The sequence below is a fragment of the Cnephaeus nilssonii genome (genome assembly GCF_951640355.1).
Source record: "Cnephaeus nilssonii genome assembly, chromosome: 7".
In the NCBI taxonomy this organism is placed as follows: Eukaryota; Metazoa; Chordata; class Mammalia; order Chiroptera; family Vespertilionidae; genus Cnephaeus; species Cnephaeus nilssonii.
In genome coordinates this window covers 67,402,390-67,421,620 of record NC_137078.1, presented here as the reverse complement: position 1 = coordinate 67,421,620, position 19,231 = coordinate 67,402,390, and the positions used below count along the sequence as shown (strand labels likewise).

At 40.3% G+C, this 19,231-nt stretch overlaps 1 protein-coding gene across 1 annotated transcript in view; it reads left to right on the top strand.

Annotated features, from left to right (window-relative positions):
* Window positions 1–18,922, top strand: part of LOC307103495 (putative selection and upkeep of intraepithelial T-cells protein 1 homolog) — a gene marked incomplete at both ends in the record, with an annotated part of 30,360 nt that extends 11,438 nt beyond the window's left edge. Inside the window, 2 exons of the mRNA XM_079777855.1 lie at window positions 8,003–8,125; window positions 18,852–18,922. Coding sequence (XP_079633981.1) covers window positions 8,003–8,125; window positions 18,852–18,922 — 194 coding nt within the window. The remainder of the gene's footprint in view (window positions 1–8,002; window positions 8,126–18,851) is intronic.
* Between the last annotated feature and the right edge of the window lie 309 nt (window positions 18,923–19,231).

Below are 19,231 nucleotides of genomic sequence, written 5' to 3'. Positions count from 1 at the left end.
CCCCAGCAACCCAAGTGGAGGCCCTGGTATCTGGGATTTATTTATCTTCTATAATTGAAACTTTGTAGCCTTGAGCAGAGACCAAGGCAGGCCAGGGCTGCAGAAGCTTGGCTCCCTCCATCGCCAGGGGCAACTAAAGCCTCCTGCTCCCTCCAGCTCCATGGCTGCCGCCATTTTTGTTGGGATTTATTTATCTTCTATAAAATTGAAACTTTGTAGCCTTGAGTGGAGGCCTGAGCTGGCCAGGGTGTGCAGGAAGTTTGGCTTCCTCCATTGCCTGGGAAACCCAAGCCTCCTGCTCGCTCCGTGGCTGTAGCCATCTTAGTTGGGTTAATTTGCATACTCCTTCCTGACTGGCTGGTGGATGTGGCTTGTGGGTATAGCAGAGTGATGGTTAATTTGCATATCACTCTTTTATTAGATAGGATGGGACCACGGTCATGTAGATGGCTTGTTGTTGACTTAAATGTCTTTACATATGGCACATGACTGTATCCAGAAGTTGAATTGCTGGATCATATGGAATTCCTAGTTTTAATATTTGAGGAACCTCCATACTGTTTCCAATAGTGGCCATATCAATTTAGATTCCCACCAACACTACAAGGCTTCCCATTTCTCGACATCCTGGCCAACTTTTGTGTTAAAGTCAGAAACATTCAAACCTTTGAAGAATTTTTGTGAGTTTATTTGAGCCAAAGTGTTGACAGTTGCCAGGAAGCAGAATCTCAATGGATTGAGATAATGCTCCAGAAAATGGCAGTTTTACACACTGTGTTATACATTACAATAAAACGAGGAGACACAAGTGGATACATGAAATCCATTGATGATAGATTAGGGAGGGAGGAAGAAGCAAAGCAGGGAAACCTCTGGGATTGGATAAAAAGTAAATGAGAGACACATACTTCTTTTACATAGGTGGGTACAGGATAGTTTACAGTCAATAATTAACTCAATAACAGTGAGGAGATTTGTGGTGGCCACAGAGCAGTGCCTGTGCTTTGAGGGGTCCAAAAAAAGGAAAATTACTTGGACATTCCAAAAATATGTTATCGTAGATGCAAAAAGACAATAGACAGGCCTAGTTAAGGTTAAGATTGACCTTTGTCAGGAAAGATACCACCATAAACTGCTTTTTAGTTTAAAAAGTTTTAATTTCAGACCATCCTTTCTGGTTACTTTAGTTCTCCCAGTTTGCAAGGCCGCCATGCAGGCCTTCCGTGAGCTCATCAGGTTAGTATGTGGCCCTTTTTCATCCGCATTTGTTATTGCTTGTCGTTTAATAATAGCCATTCTAACAGGTATGAGGCAATAACTCCTTGTGGTTTTGACTTGCATTTCCCATTGATCAGTGATGTTGAACATTTTTTCATGTACGTGTTGATTATCTGTATGTCTTCTTTGAAAAAAAAAAGTTTATTCAGATCCTCTTCCCATTTTTAAAACGATTCTTTTCTATTGAGCTGCTTGAATTCCTTGTATAGTTTGGATATTAACCCCTTATCAGGTGCATGACTGCAACTGCTTTAGATTCTGAGGCTCTCTCAGACCTTTTATGGATACACCTGCTCCACACTTGCACCCTTTTATGGCAGGATTCTGTAGCTTGTATATTTTTTCTTGATTTTACAGCACACCATGCTGGCTACTCTGTCTCTCTTGTTTCCCTGAAGGTGGCTACACAGTTCTCACTATCTCACACACCCTGGCCCACTTTCTGCTCATGCTGCCCTCAGGAGCAGGAACAGGGAGCCAGCCACAAAGTGGAGAGAGGTGTGGATTTGACATGTAGTGTGCTGGGTGTGCCAGCAGGCCAATTTGGAAGATCCTTGGGTTAGGCCTTCCCCATAGCTCATAGGCAGGCTTCTTGATGGGAATCCAGAATGCATTCAGCAAGAACCATATCCCATTGATAACCTCCTTAAATATTATATGCAGTCTCCTGATCTGCTCCTTCCTCCATTCCCCCACCATGGACCTTCCTGTTAAATATACTAGATACTCTGAGAGATAAATGAGTCTCTTTGGAAGCCTCCTATATAGCTGGGAAAGCCAGGCATTTTCTCATTGGCTCTCTCATCACCCAAGGGAGAAATCACAGCCATCTATTTTAGCCCTACACTGTTCCTACTTGGGGAAGTGTCGAGCTGGTCCTCTTATGCACTCCAATGCATTCACATTTTTTTTTGCTCCAATAGAGTGCTGGAACTTCTTCTCTGGAAACCTGGACTTCCACAAGGCTCTCTCGTAGGTAGCTAACCGCTTAAGTCCATGTTTTACATGTGTTTCAGAACTACAGCAGAAAGGATCCAGGCCACGGTCTTCTGTATGTTCCAGAGTCTGTACCAAAGACTGTCTGCCTAACACTGGATGCACAGGTAGGCAAGATTCCTCCTAGGTACCTTGGTGTATGGCCCTGTGTCCCACAACTCCCACTTCCTGTTGTAGATGGGTGCCAAATTTTGTTGTTGATGGGGGAGACAAAAACAAAGGACTTGTTATGCCACCATAATACTCAAGAATCTTTGTATGTGATAATTTGACCACTAAGTAAAACTGTGCCTATAACTCTCCAGCAAGAGAATGGGCACCGCTCGTGGTAGTGAGCTGCCACACCATAGAAGATTTTCATGGAGAGACTAGATAGCCCATGACAGTATAATGATATAGTTGTAGATATATAGATATAAAATCTGATTTTAAGCAATATGTTGTCTGACCCCCCTTTGCTTCATGAGATTCTTACACAGTCAGAGGTCTTCAGAGCTCTCCTTCTGGCCTCTTTCAAATCTGGGTAAAATAATAATGACCAGTGCATAACTCTTGTCTCGTGCACCTTGATTGATGGGCTAGATGGAGGAAATGAAAAATGAGTTGCTTTTCTCCAGGTCTATGTAGCGTCAGCCAAAAACTTGTCCCATCCTAGAAACACCTATGCTTCTTGACCTGGTCATCAACACCTTTAGACCTAAGCTTTTAGAACCTTTAGGTCCTTTAGATCCTTTAGACTACATCTTTGTCCTGTTCTTTTATTTTTCCCTAGTCCTATTCTAAATTAATACAGAGGGATGGCATTAAAATATAGCTCTTGCTTTCTTGGTGCATTTCCCCCCAATCCAAAGTACCTTCACAGCAATAACCAACGATTATTATGTCTCTTTTTCTTCAGATTGCTCCTGCACAATGAGAAACCCTGTACTAGTGGGCTTAATAATAATAGTGCTTTCTGTAGGTGTAATCACCTCACTCATTTCCTTTTTGCATCACAAAAGCAGAGGTAAGTAGGATCAAAAAGGTGGGAACGTCCAGAAAATATTTCCTTTTCCAATTGCCCAGTCTCTGGTAAAACATTTAACCAAAGAAGAGTGGTTTTTATTTGAATTACAGGAACAAAAAACACTTGGACCTCATGTCATAGGATTTGGATTCCAGTCTTCTGAATTTCATGAGTTTAATGATACAAACTGTTGACGCTTCTGCCCCTTAGAGAAAGAAAATGTTTTCTTCATTTTATTAGCACCATCACTTCACCTAAGAAAATATGCCAATTATTTCCATACCTTTAGCCTAGAGGAGATAGCAGTTCAGTATATCTTAAACTTTTGGCGGTCACAGATTTCTGTTAGAGACTTATGCAAAGGACCCTCTTCTCAAAATAGATTCATATGCTCACATATATATTGCTCAATTTCATGGTGTGCATGAACACATGAAACTGATTTTCCTTCTCTCTAGCTCTCTTTGAGGGTGAAATTATAAAGGTAATTGTATAAGTTGGGGGATAGCTGAAGCTAACACATTTGAAATGTACCTTCAGCTCTTATCTTTGAAGTCCCATGGAAATTATATATGTAAGGCAATGAGCAGCAAGGTAAGGTAATTCTTTATTATTAACTAAGAGATATAGCTATAGCCACAAAATCATGATGTGGAAGTCATAAAGTAGGGCTTGATTATTTTGGAGGATTTTATTTATTAATTTTCTCCTGTGAAATGAAGACACAAATGACCTTACATCAAACCAGACTGGAAGTGCTTTTTATACTTTACTCTAAGAAAGTCCATACCTGAGTCTGGCATATTAACCATGTTAGCAAACTAAATGTCACATCCATCCATGTCAGAGGAAATAAGCAAAATGTTATAATAGTAGGTTATATACTAGTATATTACATACTTATTGTGTGCTCTACAGATTTTACATAGATTAATATATAGTTGACCCTTGAACAACATGGTTTTAAACTGTATGGATCCACTTATATATAGATTTTTTTCAATAAATGTATTGGAAAACTTTTTGGAGATTTGTGACAATTTGAAGAACATTATAGCCTTGATGAACATTATAGCCTAGAAATATTTTTTAAAATAAGAAAAAATGAGGTATGTCATGAATACATAAAATATGTGTATGTGTTTTCTCTTCCTATGATTTTCTTAAGAGCATTATCTTTTCTCTAACTTACTTTATTGTAAGAATATAGTATATAATACATATAACATACAAAATATGTGTTAATTGAATGTGTGATCAACAAGGCTCTGGTTAAAAAAAATTGCTATTTTTAACTGCTAGGCTATTAGTAGTTAAATTTTGAGGGAATCAAAGTTTTAAAAGCAGATTTTCGACCATGCAGAGGATCTATGTCCCTAACCCTCAAGTTGTTCAAGAGTCAATTGTACTTACTCTTCAGGAATTAGATTTTATTGGTGATGAAATCTGGTACACAAAGAAGTTAAATAGCTCACTTACACAGTTAAGTGATGGTGGAGCCGGAATCCCAGCTTAGGAAATTAGATCTTGCAGCCTTCTGTTCCTCTATGAAAAGAAATTAAATGGAAATAAAGAAAGAGAGAGATTTAGACCTAGTAGTTTTGTGAAAATAGATCACTGCAGGGAAATATATCCTGAGCACTTAGTGATTTATGAGGCTTCCAGGAGATAGCCCATAGCGCCAAGAATAGGCTGCAGGTCTCTGTCATTGTCAAAACTGACTTGAAATCCTTAAGAATGAGTCAGGAGATTAAACTTTATTTTTGCTTGTTCTTCGCTGAGAATCTAAAATTGAGTCATCGCAGAGGTCTCTTCCCACATGGCTGACAACTCCTGATAATTAGGCAATAAACCTGGTCCATCTGCTAAACTCTTCTCCAATTGCTACTGACCCTTCTCTTTACTTAAAATGGCCTTTCTGCTGAAGATATTGCTTCCTCTGTAAATGTCTCATTTCGCAGCCTCCCACTCTATCCTGCCTTTTCTGGACTAATTTTCTTTCTTGGTGCTTATCAATTCAAAAATCACTTATCAACTCATTTAACAAATATGCATTGCCAGAAAATTCCACAAGCATATATACCTTAATTCTGTAACATCCTATGCAATGTCTGTCATCTTTTCCATCTTGGAAATGCAGATACAGAGGAACATCAAACGTGATTCCCTGTTTTCAGTTGCTCTAGCAAGTAATAAGATTATTCCTGGGATTGGAACCATGTGTCTCTTATTCTGAATACTTTACAATAAATCAGATTGCTTTCCAAAATGTAGGTAATTGTTTCTTCTAAAAAGAGGTAGCCAGCATTTGCATCTTCAACAGACATATTCTGCTGTGCCTGTTCTCTGTGGAATTTATGCACAGTGAAACCTTCGAGATGTACACCATTTCTTTCCAAGAATCAGTGCCAGACTAGAGCCAGACTTCCATGGTTATACTATTAACTGTGTGAACTTGGGAACATTATTTATAAAGTCTCTCAACTATAGTTTTTTATCTATTAAATATTGATGATACTGTATACATACTGTATAAAGTTATTTATTAATTAAATTTGTCAGTACATCAAAATCACTTAACCTGGCTTTGCACATAGTACAAGCAATGTTACTGTTTGCCATTATTATCATTATTATTGGAGATAGTTAGAAATTCTACCCTGGATCCCTTTCTGGTGACCTCATCTGGTAGGAAAACTGGGCTGCCTATGTTTGCCATTCTCCTTCTTCCCTTCCCTCCTTAGCTCATACCATTCTTTCTTCACTTGCACCCCACCATGATCTTAACTTGCCTTCTAAACAATGGGCAACTCTAGTCATATAGAAAGAAAATAAAATAAAAACTTAGCTTAGATTTAAACACACACTCCTCTGAGTAAATATTCTTAGCATCTTTGGACTATTTTATTTCCAAGTTTTTCTTCAAATTTGCTTCAAATGATTTCCTATCCTTTATGAGAAGAGGTTTGAAGTTCTCCTAAACATTATAGTTAGAAAAATAGAGGTATGTGATCAAGAAAGAGTTTGCTGACTCTTCACTCTTTTGCACACTTACCCAGAGCAATTTGGCTATGTTTTAAAATGTATGCTATTACTTTTATAAAAGGAATCTCTGACCTTAGCAAGGGCAAATAATTATAGGGGTTGAGGGAATATATATTAATTAGGTGAATTATTTCCCCTCCATTTGTATAGTCTAAGACCATATGGAATATTTTGACTTATTTATCCTCATGACATGAAAGTTGAGACCAGCAATCATAACGCCGCCAAGTCTTCTCTAAAGACAATATCATCAGTTATTTCAATGATACAGATTTAAGACTTCCTGACCCCTGCTTCCTCATCCTTGCCATATTGGTTGTCTTTCTCTATAAGATAGAAAATTTGGGGGAGGAAGAAATTTTTCTCTATCTTTCTAAGTTCTTTTAGCTGGTCTAATAATTAAATAGACATGAGACAGATTAACGGGACAAATAACAAAATTTAACTGCATCTGTATATACAAGAACCCTACTCATATAAGAGAGTCAGAGAGCCCACATACATGAGGTTTCAAGACAGAAAGCTAAAATGAAGTGTATAGGACATTCTGAGCTAAGGAATAAGGCAAAATGCCTGGGGCTACAGAGGGGAGAAGGGCAATTCACAGAACAATAATAAGAGCAGCTGTTCAGTAATTATAAGTTTGCCCTGCCCTATAGTTCTGTCATATAAGGTTATCTCTGATAATAACTCACATAATGGACAAGGACCCAATTTAAATTCTTTAAGGGAGAGATAAAATTTTTTATCTTCAGCTCAAAATAATCCCCAAGCCAAAGTAATATATACTGGGGAGGCCTGTTCTGAATCCCTTCACTAGAAATCCATGAACAATCCCTATCAGAGAGGCAAACTACAGTTTATATAGGAAAGTAGGCATAGCTGTCCAGTAATAAAACAGATACCTTAACTTTTGGTAATGGTGCTCCCTTCCCAAGATATATTAACAAATATTATGAGATGGGGATGTTTTCTACTTTAGAGTCACCCAAAAAGTGTACTTTAAAGAAGACTTCTGCTCCAGATAAGAGGATGGCTTTTGAGAATTGTAAGATCTCTCCCATCTCAGAGATTCTCCTCATTGTAAACTATTTTCTTTCTCAATACCTCTCAAAAGGTCTGGAGTTCTTCTTTAAAAAACATATATATATATTGACTTCAGAAAGGAAAGGAGATGGAGAGAGAGAGATAGAAACATCACTGGTGAGAGAGAATCATTGACCTGCTGCCTCCTACTTGTCTCCTACTGGGGATTGAGCCTGCAATCTGGGCATGTTTCCTGACTGAGAATTGAACCAGGACCTCCTGGTTCATAGGTTGATTCTCAACCACTGAGCTACACTGGCTGGACAAGGCCTGGAATTCTTGAGGGCCTACAGCACCAGATTAAAAAGATGAAGGCATTAAAAAAGATGAAGACATAAAGTGTCTACTTATGCTTTAAACTGTGGCCAACTAGAAAACAAGTGTCATGCTTCTTGAGTAGAAGAATGTGTATCTCCTCCTACACCGCCCTCTTCCACACTGAGCCCAAGTATACTCATCTCCAGGATCATCCACAGGGCCCACCCTACTTCTCCCCGCCCTCATATAAGCCCAGAAGTATGGAGGAATAGGAACTTGAAAAGAAAATTATTATAAATTTGCGACCTTCCTAATTATTGCATCTCTCTTCAGTTCCTGCTTCAGATCCACATTTCCAATTGGATACTATGTGGTTGGAAGATATCACGGTGATCCTGTGTGTTCTGACTGTCTTCATCACTATGATCATTTCCTTCATTTACTTTAGATTCCGAGGTAAATGGGATGGGAAGGGAGGTAACTCAGAAGGTACCATTCATCTGACTGACCTGCAGATGTCCCAAGAGGTGACCTTTCCAGTCCTTGTGCCTTAATAGCTGGAGGAAGAAAAAAAATCTATGCCCTATGTAAGGGTTCCCTGATTGTAGACTCCTGGAGGCTCCTGGAGTTTCTGCCCGTGTTAGTGCCTCAGATTCCAATGCCAGTCTCAGTCAGACTTCATGATGTGACAACACGCTTAGGAAACTTTGAAGGCCCCGCTGTTTTATCTAAAAACACTCACTAAAGCTTTCTGTATCCTGAGCTCTTCATAAACCAGAGGTGCTTTCTTCCATTTGGATCTCAAATGCAGAATTGAAAACTTAATATTATAGTTTCTCTTTCAGAAACTTTTAAGTGTCCACCAAAGCTGGACCAAAAACATTTCTGAATCTATATTCAAAGAGGGCATATAACTTTGAAACATCCCCTAACTAATGCCTAAAGATGAAAGATAGACTTCTTCTGAAAATGTAGGAAATGTAGAATTAGTCACCAGGAAAGAAAAATGTAATACTTGATACTTGTGTTCCACCAATGAAATCTACAACCTTAAGAAGCTCCTTTTAAAAAGGTAGGCAAGGCTATGTAAATATATATTTTTGATTACCAGCAGATTCCCCCCATCCAATATATAGAATGCAGATTCATGGTGGTTATTATGAACAATACAGAATGTTGATGGTTTTAAAACTTGAGGTTTATTTTTTAAAATATGTTTTTATTGATTTTAGAGGGTAAGGGAGAGGGAGAGGGAGATAGAAACATCAATGATGAGAGAGAATCATTGATCGGCTGCCTCCTGCAACCCCCCCCCTCCCCACTGGGGATGGAGCCCACAACCCAGGTATGTGCTCTGACCAGGAATTGAACCATGACCTCTTTGTTCATAGGTCCACACTCAACCACTGAGCCCTGCCAGCTGGACAAAACTTGAGGTTTTTAAACCACAACATCACCTACCTATACACTGCTGTTAAAGTACCTCATGCTAACCAATTGTACCACCAGAGAGCTTCCCCTGCAGGCCCTCCTAATTCTGGTCTAAGTTAAGATCTCTGTTTTAAATTTTGACCTTATAATTTATTTTTACTTACCCAAAAAAGACTCATATCCTAGAACCACGAAGAATGGGTACTTCTTTTTGCATCTTTCCATCCATTGACTCCTGCCTTTCCCGGCATTACCTGTAGAGAGCTGCCAGATGTTGAGATGGTCAATTAGGCTAACAAGCCAAAAGGAAAGTAATAGTGAAACTTTTATCCACCTGTTATGGTATAAGAAGCCAAAAAGGAAAGTAGTGCTGGCTCCTTACTCTTCCATTTGCCTCATGGAACAGCACTAAACCAAGATCAGGTGACATGCAGTGCTGGTGGGAAAATCGTGTCTCATTACAAAGGAGCACTGAACAAAAGGCTTTGCAGTTTTATGGAGTTGGAATGGGGTGGGGGTAGGAAGATAAAAGAGAGGCAGAAAAAACTGGGAATCGAAAATACTGAGTCAGAGTGAAGAATGTTTGTCAAGACAAACCCGCCCTGTCCCCCTCCTCCCCAAATAAAAAGGTTTCAGTAAAGGTGACTGGAAAGGATCTCAGCTGAAACCCCCAATAAGGTCTCCAAAAGGCCTCCTGGGCTAGGAATACAGATATGCCCCCTTGGGGTGGGGGACTAAGTCCTTGACTGCAAGGCATTGACTGTGCACCAAGCCCTATGTGGAGAGGACAGCCTTCCCACTCAGGGCCTGCTAGGCAAGGCCTTTGCAATTTCCTGTGGTCAGACACAAGGGATCACACATAGGATGTTGGTCTGGAGTCAGACTCCTCATTACTTCTGTAATATTGAGAAACAGTCTATTAGTTGAAATTAACCCAATGCAAGGTACAAGTGTGTGCTTCCAACAATACAGAATTATGCTTCTCATTCCTAGTTTCTGCCACCAAAAGCAACTGCCCAATTCTTATCCCTGCATCCATAGGCATGGATTAATGATGGGGAAGGTAGTAAGGAGCCTGTAGCCAATTTCTTCCACTAAGTCAGGTTTACTTATTAACCCAGTGGGATTAAAAGCAGGGTTAGATCAAGGAGAAGTTTTACTGTCACAGTGGAGGAGACCAGTCTTGCTAAGAAACAAATCCTATTTTCAAGTTCATGGGGCTGTAAATGCATTTCTTCTTCTTTTGTTTTTATTTTCTTTTTCAAGAACCCTTGACACATAGGTATTTTTCCACAGAACTTAGAGATATGGATTTTATCACATTTAGTATGAAGGCTTCATAATCCATTTTTTTGTTTATTTATGGAGTTGTTTTGTTGTTGTTGTTAATCCTCACCTGAGGATATTTTTCCATTGACTTTTAGAGAGAGTGGGAGAGGGAGAGACAAAGAGAAACATTGATGTGAGAGAGACACATTGATTGGTTGCCTCTCACATGTACCCCCAACCAGGGCTGGGGATCAAGCCTGCAACTGAGGTACATGCCCTTGATTGGAGTCAAACCTGGGACCCTTCGGTTGAGAGCCAATGCTCTCTCCACTGAGCCAAACCAGCTAGGGCTGTAAGTGCATTTCTTGATGCTGCGCCTCAGTATCCTATTGAGACCAATGAAAAATTTGCTTTACCAACTCAAAGATTTTTATTAAGTACCCAGAATTCCATTTAAAAAAAAGTCAAGACAATACATTAATTGATTTGGACTAGAGTTTATACAATGCAGTGAACTGAAAAGACTCAATTTATTCTATTTATCATCATTTATACTATACTAATATGTCTCCTATTGCTAATATTATAGAGTTTGATAGCAGCAACTTCATGATAGCCTAGCCAAATTGAAAATGTTCAAACTTGAAAGTGAAGTACTCTAAACTAGTGGTTAGATTTTTAAGTTAAAAAATCAACCACCTCTCATAACTAAGTCAATTTTATTTTACAGACAAAAAGTCTATAAAATATATTTTCTACAATTTTTAAATATTTCCTTTAATTATATCAAGTTTGTGTTAGGATATTATGATTATTCCTATTCCTTTTTTAGTGGCTATTTTCTTTGCCCATTTATTGAATGGTCTGAGCTTTTTTCCTATGTTGAAAGTTGATTATTCCAATTCCATTTCTCTTATGTTTTACAAATTTCCATGTTCCAGCAGGTTAAGAGGATACATAAGAATATTTAGGAAAAAAAAGATTTAAAAAGCAAATCCACAGACTCACTGCAACTTTTCATGTGTCTTGTGACATACATATCGGTTTTACTGTGCAATAGCCTTTTCAAATCAAATACTGATTTACTAGTATCTGAGTTTGAGGGTGTAGAAAAAGAGAGGGAGAGAAGAGGAGAGGAGAGGAGAGGAGAGGAGAGGAGGGGAGGGGAGGGGAGGGGAGGGGAGGGGAGAGGAGAGGAGCACAGGGGAGGGAAGAGGAGAGGAGAGGAGAGGAGAAGAGAGGAGGGGAGGGGAGAGGAGAGGAGAGGAGAGGAGAAGAGAGGAGAGGAGAGGAGAGGAGAGGAGAGGAGAGGAGAGGAGAGGAGAGGAGAGGAGAGGAGAGGAGAGGAGAGGAGAGGAGAGGAGAGGAGAGGAGAGGGAGAATTCTTAATTAAATTTCACTAAGTTATCCATTTACATTTACTTCAGTTGCAAAGAGAGAACATGCAAATTAAATCAGACCCCTTTCTAGATGCCTTTATTTCTTGTAGACTTCCACCCTACAGAAATTTCCCTCTCATTGATTTAAGCTAAAGAATTCAAGTTCATGACTTCTAAGTAAATTGTTTCTCATGGGTTTTCCAAAGATGTCTTTGACATCTCAAAGGAGGTACACATGTTCTCAAATATGTTTTCATTGAACTATTTGTCTTTAGTAAGATATGAATTTATAATTCCTTGACAGGTGTCCTAGAAATATAGGAATTAAACAAGCATCAACCATCTTGTCTGGAACTCTGGATTAAGGTATACAGTGGAAGAGGAGGCCTACGTGGCAACCTTACAAACTCAGAGACCTAAAATAACCACAAAGGATGATCTGAAATTAAAACTTTTAACTAAAATCAGTTTATGGTGGGTAGTCATATCCTAGCTAGAAATCTTCTCTGACAAAGATCAATTTTCACCTTAATTAAGCCTGTCTATTGTCTTTTTGCATCTATGATAACACACCTTTGGAATGTGATAACACACCTTTTTCTGTACCCCTCATGTTCAGGTACCACTCTGTAGAGACCACAAATCCCCTCACTGTTATTGAGTTAATTGTTGACTGTTAACTCTCCTGTACCCACCTATGTAAAGGAAATATGTATCTTTCATTTTACTGTTTATCCAATCCCAGAGGTTTCCCACTTTTCTTTCTCTTGCCTTTCAAATCTATCACCAGTGGATTTTATGTAACCCACCTTACATCTTCTCTTTTTATCATAATGTATTTTTAAAAAGGTGAAAAACTGCCATTCTCTGGAGCATTTTCTTAATCCTTTGAGATTTTGCTTCCCAGAAATTGTCAACAGTTTGGCTCACAAAAATTCTCTTTAGGTTTTAATGTTTCTTACGTTAACAGTGGCCCTACAATTTTGTGTATAACCAAGTAATTGTCAGGTGGAGGGCAAATAAAATATTTTCAAATTTGCATTTCATTTGTAGCTTTTGTACAGACTATGAATTAATGCAAAAGAGAGGAAAATGTTATCAGAGGATAACAAAATTAAGGGAATAACTGGAATAAAACCAATAATCTGCATGGTAAAATGGAAGTAACTTTGAAATTAGGAATAAATCTACATCAATAATTAAATGTCATGTCAAGCAGTAAACAAAAGAAAACTACTCTCAAATCTATGATACTTACAAGAGACTTAACTAAAGGATAATGACAGAGAAAAGTGGAAAGTACAAGGATACAAAGACCAAAAACCATACAATTTCTACCAAAAATATATGTGGAAAGATATATTAATATTGGGGGAAAATATAATTAAAAAGAAATTGGCAGGGATAGCAAGGTCACTCACAAAATGAAGATAAGGACCATATACTGAAACTTTCTAAATATTAGTGCATAGTACATATATACTAACAATGCACTCTTAAATTTATAAAGAAAACAGTTAAAGAAATGCAAGTTCAATTCTACAAATGTTGAATAAAATTTTAATATGCTTCTGGGCACCAGGAATTGGCAGATCAAACAATAGTACCTGCTTCATAGGTTCCTAATCATGATTACCTAATTTATATTTGTGTAGGTCTTTTCTCAGGATATGGTGCTACAGAAATTTCATTTATAAAATAAAATTATATGTGAAAAGATTCTTAAAAATCATAATTCAGGGTAATGAAATTCAATGTAATGACACTTCATCTTATCGCTGTCAGACTAGTAAATGTTTAAAGGAATCAAATTTTTATGATTAATTGTGGAAATGGGACATCATACATTCCTGCTTTGAAAATAAATTAGTAAAAACCACTGAGAGAGATAATTGTCAACAATTAACAAAAATTATCCTACCTAATAATAGAGTAATATGCAAATTGACTGTACCTTCACTATGCCCACGATTGGCCAGGAGGCACGGAGGGGCGGGAGTCGGGGTGGCCTGGGTGGCCGATTGGGCCGGCGGGACACTGAGCCATGGCTGTGCTGCGGCACAGAAGGGGCCTTTGGGGCAGCGAGCCCACATCCCGCCACCAACCATCAAAAGCGGGGAGCTGGGTTCCGCTCTGGCACCAGCGGACAGACACCCAGCTCCCCCGCGATCGAAAGCGGGGAGCTGTGTGTCCGCTCCGGCACCAGCAGACCCCCTGCCATCAAAAGCAGGGAGCAGGCTGCCAGCAGTGTCCGCGGAGCATGCTAGGCTTTGCGGGGCAGTGGATATGGCCTGGATGGCAGGTTAGGCCTAGGGGACCCTACATATGCATGATTTAATCATGCACTGGGCCTCTAGTTATAACATAAAAAAATAAATTAAATTTTTATATTTCCATTTGTTGTGGTTCTGAATGAAATTAGAAAGCAAGAGCAAGACAGATATGATATCCTTGTAATTAGCTAGTCTATATATATAAAAGCCTAAGCGACTGGTTGACTGGTTGCTATGATGCGCACTGACCACCAGGGGGCAGACGTTCAATAAAGGAGCTTCCCCCTGGTGGTCAGTGTGCTCTTGGAGACCGCAGCGGAATGGCAGTGAGCCTACCTAGCGGTGGTGATGGTGGCAGGTGCAGCAGGGCAGGGATGAGCAGCAGCAGCAGGCAGGAGCAGCAGGAGGCGTTGGACTGCCAGTTTCATCCAGATCCCCACAGGCTATGCTGAGGGAACCTACTAGTGTACAAATTCATGCTGCGGGCCTCTAGTCATTAATAATAGGAAAAGATCAAAGGGAGGACAGACTTTTTAAGCATGTCATCTGGGCAGCTTCATCAGGAAGCTGTAATTTCACACTCCCCAGGGTACCACTGGCCATTCCCTGCAGGTCACTGATGGGAGCAGTCCAACAAAGGGGAGATAGACACATGCACAGTGAAATTGCTAGTTTCTGTCAATCAAACCTGGGAACAAAGATCTTTGACCAGAGTGGGTGGAGCTAATGCAAGCCCATGAAAATTTGGGGATATATAATCTACCAAATAAACAAAAAGCACTTGACTCTTGGCTCTCTCTTGGCTTATGGGGCTCTTGGCTTTTGACTTGTGGGGCTCTCTTATTCCTACTTCATTGCATTTGCCTGTGTTTCCTTCATAGCCATGTGGCCCTGTGGACCCCACATGCAATGGACTGACTGATAGATTGCAACTGGAAACACAAACTAAGCTAGCTTGATGCTGGATTGGATTGCTCCAACATGGAACAGAAGCTCTGGACACTGGCTCTGATTTTAGACCTGCTAAAGACAAAATGGGACTTCTTCCTTGAGGGGCCTGAGGGAAATGGCACCTTGGAAACTCAGGGATTTGATTCCACAGAAGTAAAGCTTTCTATAGTATCTCATCCTCCCACACGAGTCTCAGGAAATTCGTTTTCTTGGGTACTGCAAGAAGCCCAGTCCCATGAGCAACAGGTGGGAATGAGGAGGACCTCTCCCCACCAATAACAAAAACATTAATTTTTCAAGGTGGAAATAAAATTTAGTAAATAAGTAAATTTCCTTTCAATGCCATGAATATATATTAAGCAGATGCCATAGTCCAATCAGACTGCTATAACAAAATGCTGTAGACTAGGTGGCTTATAAACAACAGAAATTCATTTCTCCCAGATTTGGAGGTTAGGAAGTTTAAGATCAAGGATACAATAAATTGAGTGTCTGCTGAGGGCCCACCTTCCGGTTTATAAACAGCTGTCTTTTTGCTGTGTCCTCACATGATGGAATGGCTGAGGGAGCTCTCTGGAGCTTCTTTTATAAGGGCATGATACTATTCATGAAGGTTTCACTGTCATGACCTATTCACACCCTAAAATCCCACCTCCAAATACCATTACATTGGAATCTGATTTCAAAAGTTGAATTTGGGGGGAAGGAGGACACAAACATTCAGTTTGCAGCAACAGATCATTTTAAAACATGAGTACATCTTAGAAAGAATACTCAAGTTTAGTGATATAAATTTGAAGTAAAATAAAATAATGATATATGAAATACACTGAGTGGCCAGATTATTATGATCTCTGAATGCATAATAATCTGGCCACTCAGTATACTTCTCTTGAGTACCTCATTTATTTGACATCAAAGATACTATAAATCGTGCACCTGATCAGTTTTCCCCTTTGCACTGGCTGATAGAAAGCTCAGAACAAATAGGTGGCTGATCTCCAGCAAACGTCTAGAATACTTATGGTACCCATGTGAGATACAAATACACTGAGTGGCCAGATTATTATGTGTTCAGAGATCATAATAATCTGACCACTCAGTGTATCCTCTCTAATAAAATGGTAATATGCAAATTAACCATCACTCTGCTACATAAGCCACGCCCACCCGCCAAGCCACACCCACCAGCCAATCAGAGCGAGTATGCAAATTAACCCCAATCCAAGATGGCTACAGCCACAGAGAGCAAGGTTTCCCAGGTAACAGAGCAAGCCAAGCTTTCCATAGCCGTTGCAGGCTTAAGCCTCCACTCAAGCTACAAAGTTTCAATTATAGAAGGTAAACAAATTCAAACAAATGGCGGCAGAATGGAGCTTGAGAGAGCAGGCCAGGGTTGCCGCCGGCAACAGGGGAAGCAAAGCTTTCCACACACCCTGGCCGGGCTCACCCACTTAAGGCTACAAAGTTTTAATTGTAGAAGATGAATTAACTGCCACAGAAATGGCTGCCGCCCCAGAAATGGCTGCTGCCCCAGGCTACAAAGTTTCAATTGTAGAAGGAAAATAAATTCCAGATACCAGGGCCTCCCTTTGGGTTGCCAGGGGGCATGGCCGGCCTGCAAACCACCACAGGCCCCTCGCTCAGGCCGCCCCACACCCCAAGGGAACCCCCACCCTTATCAGTGACACCCTTCAGGGCAAACCAGCTGGCCCCCACCTGTGCACCAGGCCTCTATCCTACCTAATAAAAGAGTACTATACAGATTGATCATCACTGCAACACACAATATAGCTGCCCCCATGTGGTCAAAGATCCTGCCCCCATGTGGACACAAGATGGCCACTACAAGATGGCCAGCAGGAGAGGGCAGTTGGGAGGCACCCGGCCTGCAAGGGAGGGCAGTTGAGAGGGACCAGGCTTGCAAGGAGGGCAGTTGGAGGTGATCAACCCTGCAGGAGAGGGCAGTTAGGGGTGACCAGGCTGGCAGAGGAGGGAAGTTGGGGGCAAACAGGCTGGCAGGGGAGCAATTAAGCATCAACCAGGCTGGCAGCGGAGTGGTTAGGGGGTGATCAGGCTGGCAGGCAGAAGCGGTTAGGGGCAATCAGGAAGGCAGGCAGGCAAGCAGTTGGGAGCCAGCAGTCCTGGATTGTGAGAGGGATGTCCCAGATTGGAGAGGGTACAGGCTGGGCTGAGGGACAACCCCCCGCCGTGCACGAATTTTGTGCACCGGGCTTCTAGTATACTTATAAATACATGCACACACATAATATCTACAAAAACACAAACTGCACACCAAATTCCAGGTAGTTGTGTCTGGTAAATAAATAAGAACAAATATTTATTGAATATTTGGCTGAATTGGCAAATAATTTAATACTTTAAACAAAGAGATATACATTAAACTATAACCTGTGCATAATTTAGTTTATTGTTAGTTTTACATTACAAATTGAAGAGAATTTGTTCAAGAAAATTTACTGAATCTAATTAAATACTAGAGGCCTGGTGCACAAAATTTGTGCATGGGGAGGGGTTGTCCCTCAGCCCAGCCTGCACCCTTTCCAATCTTGGACATCTCTCTCACAATCCAGGACTTCTGGCTCCCAACCACTTGCCTGCCTACCTGCCTGATTGTCCCTAACCACTTCTGTCTGCCAGCCTGATCACACCCTAACCATTCCCCTGCCAGCCTGATCAATGCCTTACTGCTCCCCTGCCAGCCCAATTTTCCCTAATTGCCCTCCCCTGCTGTCCTGGTCACCCCTAACTACCTCCCCTGCAGGCCTGGTCGCCCCAACTGCCCTCCCCTGCTGGTCCAGTCACCCATAACTGCCCTCCCTTGCCAGCCTGGTTGCCCCTAACTGCCCTTCCCTGATGGCCTGGTCATCCCAACTGCCCTCCCCTGCAGGTCTGATTGACCCTACTTGCCCTCCCCTGCCAGCCCAGTCCCCCCAACTGCCCTCTCTTGCAGGCCTGGTCCCTCCCAACTGCCCTACCCTGCTGGCCTGATCGCCCAAAACTGCCCTCCTCTGCTGTCCATCTTGTGGTGGCCATCTTATGTCCATATGGGGGCAGCCATCTTTGACCAAATGGGAGCAGCCATCTTGTGTATTGAAGTGATGGTCAATTTGCATATTACCTCTTTATTACATAGGATAATGGGAATCTGTGGCATTTTAGCCAAGGGATGCTCTCAGCACCCATATTAAATTATAAGAAAGATAAGGCTTTCTGAAAAACTAGAAAACTTGAAGCAAAAATACTGGCTTACAAAAATTCAGGCATTGACTGCACTTTTCACATGAGGGTAAAAGTATAACCTTGTTTTTAATTTTATTCAAGAGCCAGGAGATCATGGTATTTGTAAATACCTTCTTAAACTAAAGTAAAATCTCTTCTCTCAGGTAGTGATATAATTGTCTTTACTTAACCTACATTTTTAAGGCTATTGTCACGTAATCAAAACCCTAATTGGATCTTATTTCCTTTCAAAGTGTCAAATAGGTTATTTCATTGTTTCAGACCCTTTGTATTAAATGTTGAAAAAATCCGTGATGTCTTATTATTGCTTCTGTGAAGACAATGTATATTAGGTTGCTTTAAACATTTTTCCTTCACTTTGTTTTTCATAGTCTATTTATGATGTGCTTGATATGGTTAAATTTATATTTATCCTGCTTGAGTTTCACATTCCTCATTTAATACATGAATTTAAAAATAAAATTCCAACCATTATTTCTTCAAATATTTCTTCTGCATTATGGTCTTTTGATTTTGGGTGTCTAGTTACATGTATGTTAGATATTTTCATTATTTCTCTTATTTCCCAATGCCTTTTTTCTGTATATTCTATTTTTTCTTCTTTTTGTTTTTCAGTTTGGATATATTCAACTATAGAGTCTCTCAGTTCACAAATCCCTACCTACTATGCTGCTAAACTCTTCTGATGAGCTTTTTTTTTTAAGTTCCAAATATAACATTTTATTCTTCTAGAAATCCCAAGTATTTTTTTTAGATTCCACTTCTATGGTAATATTATGTAACTCTTCCTCACATGCTAGAACAAATCAATTATAGTTAGTTAAAACTTATCAGCTAATTTTACTATTTTAATTGACTATGTGACTGTTAAGTCTGTTTCTATTGTCTGTTTTTTCTCTTATTTTATGTTCAGACTAGGGACCCAGTGCACGAATTCATGCACCTTGAAAGGAAATGTGGGCCACGAGGCTGCGGTGGGCACCGGGGTAGGTCTC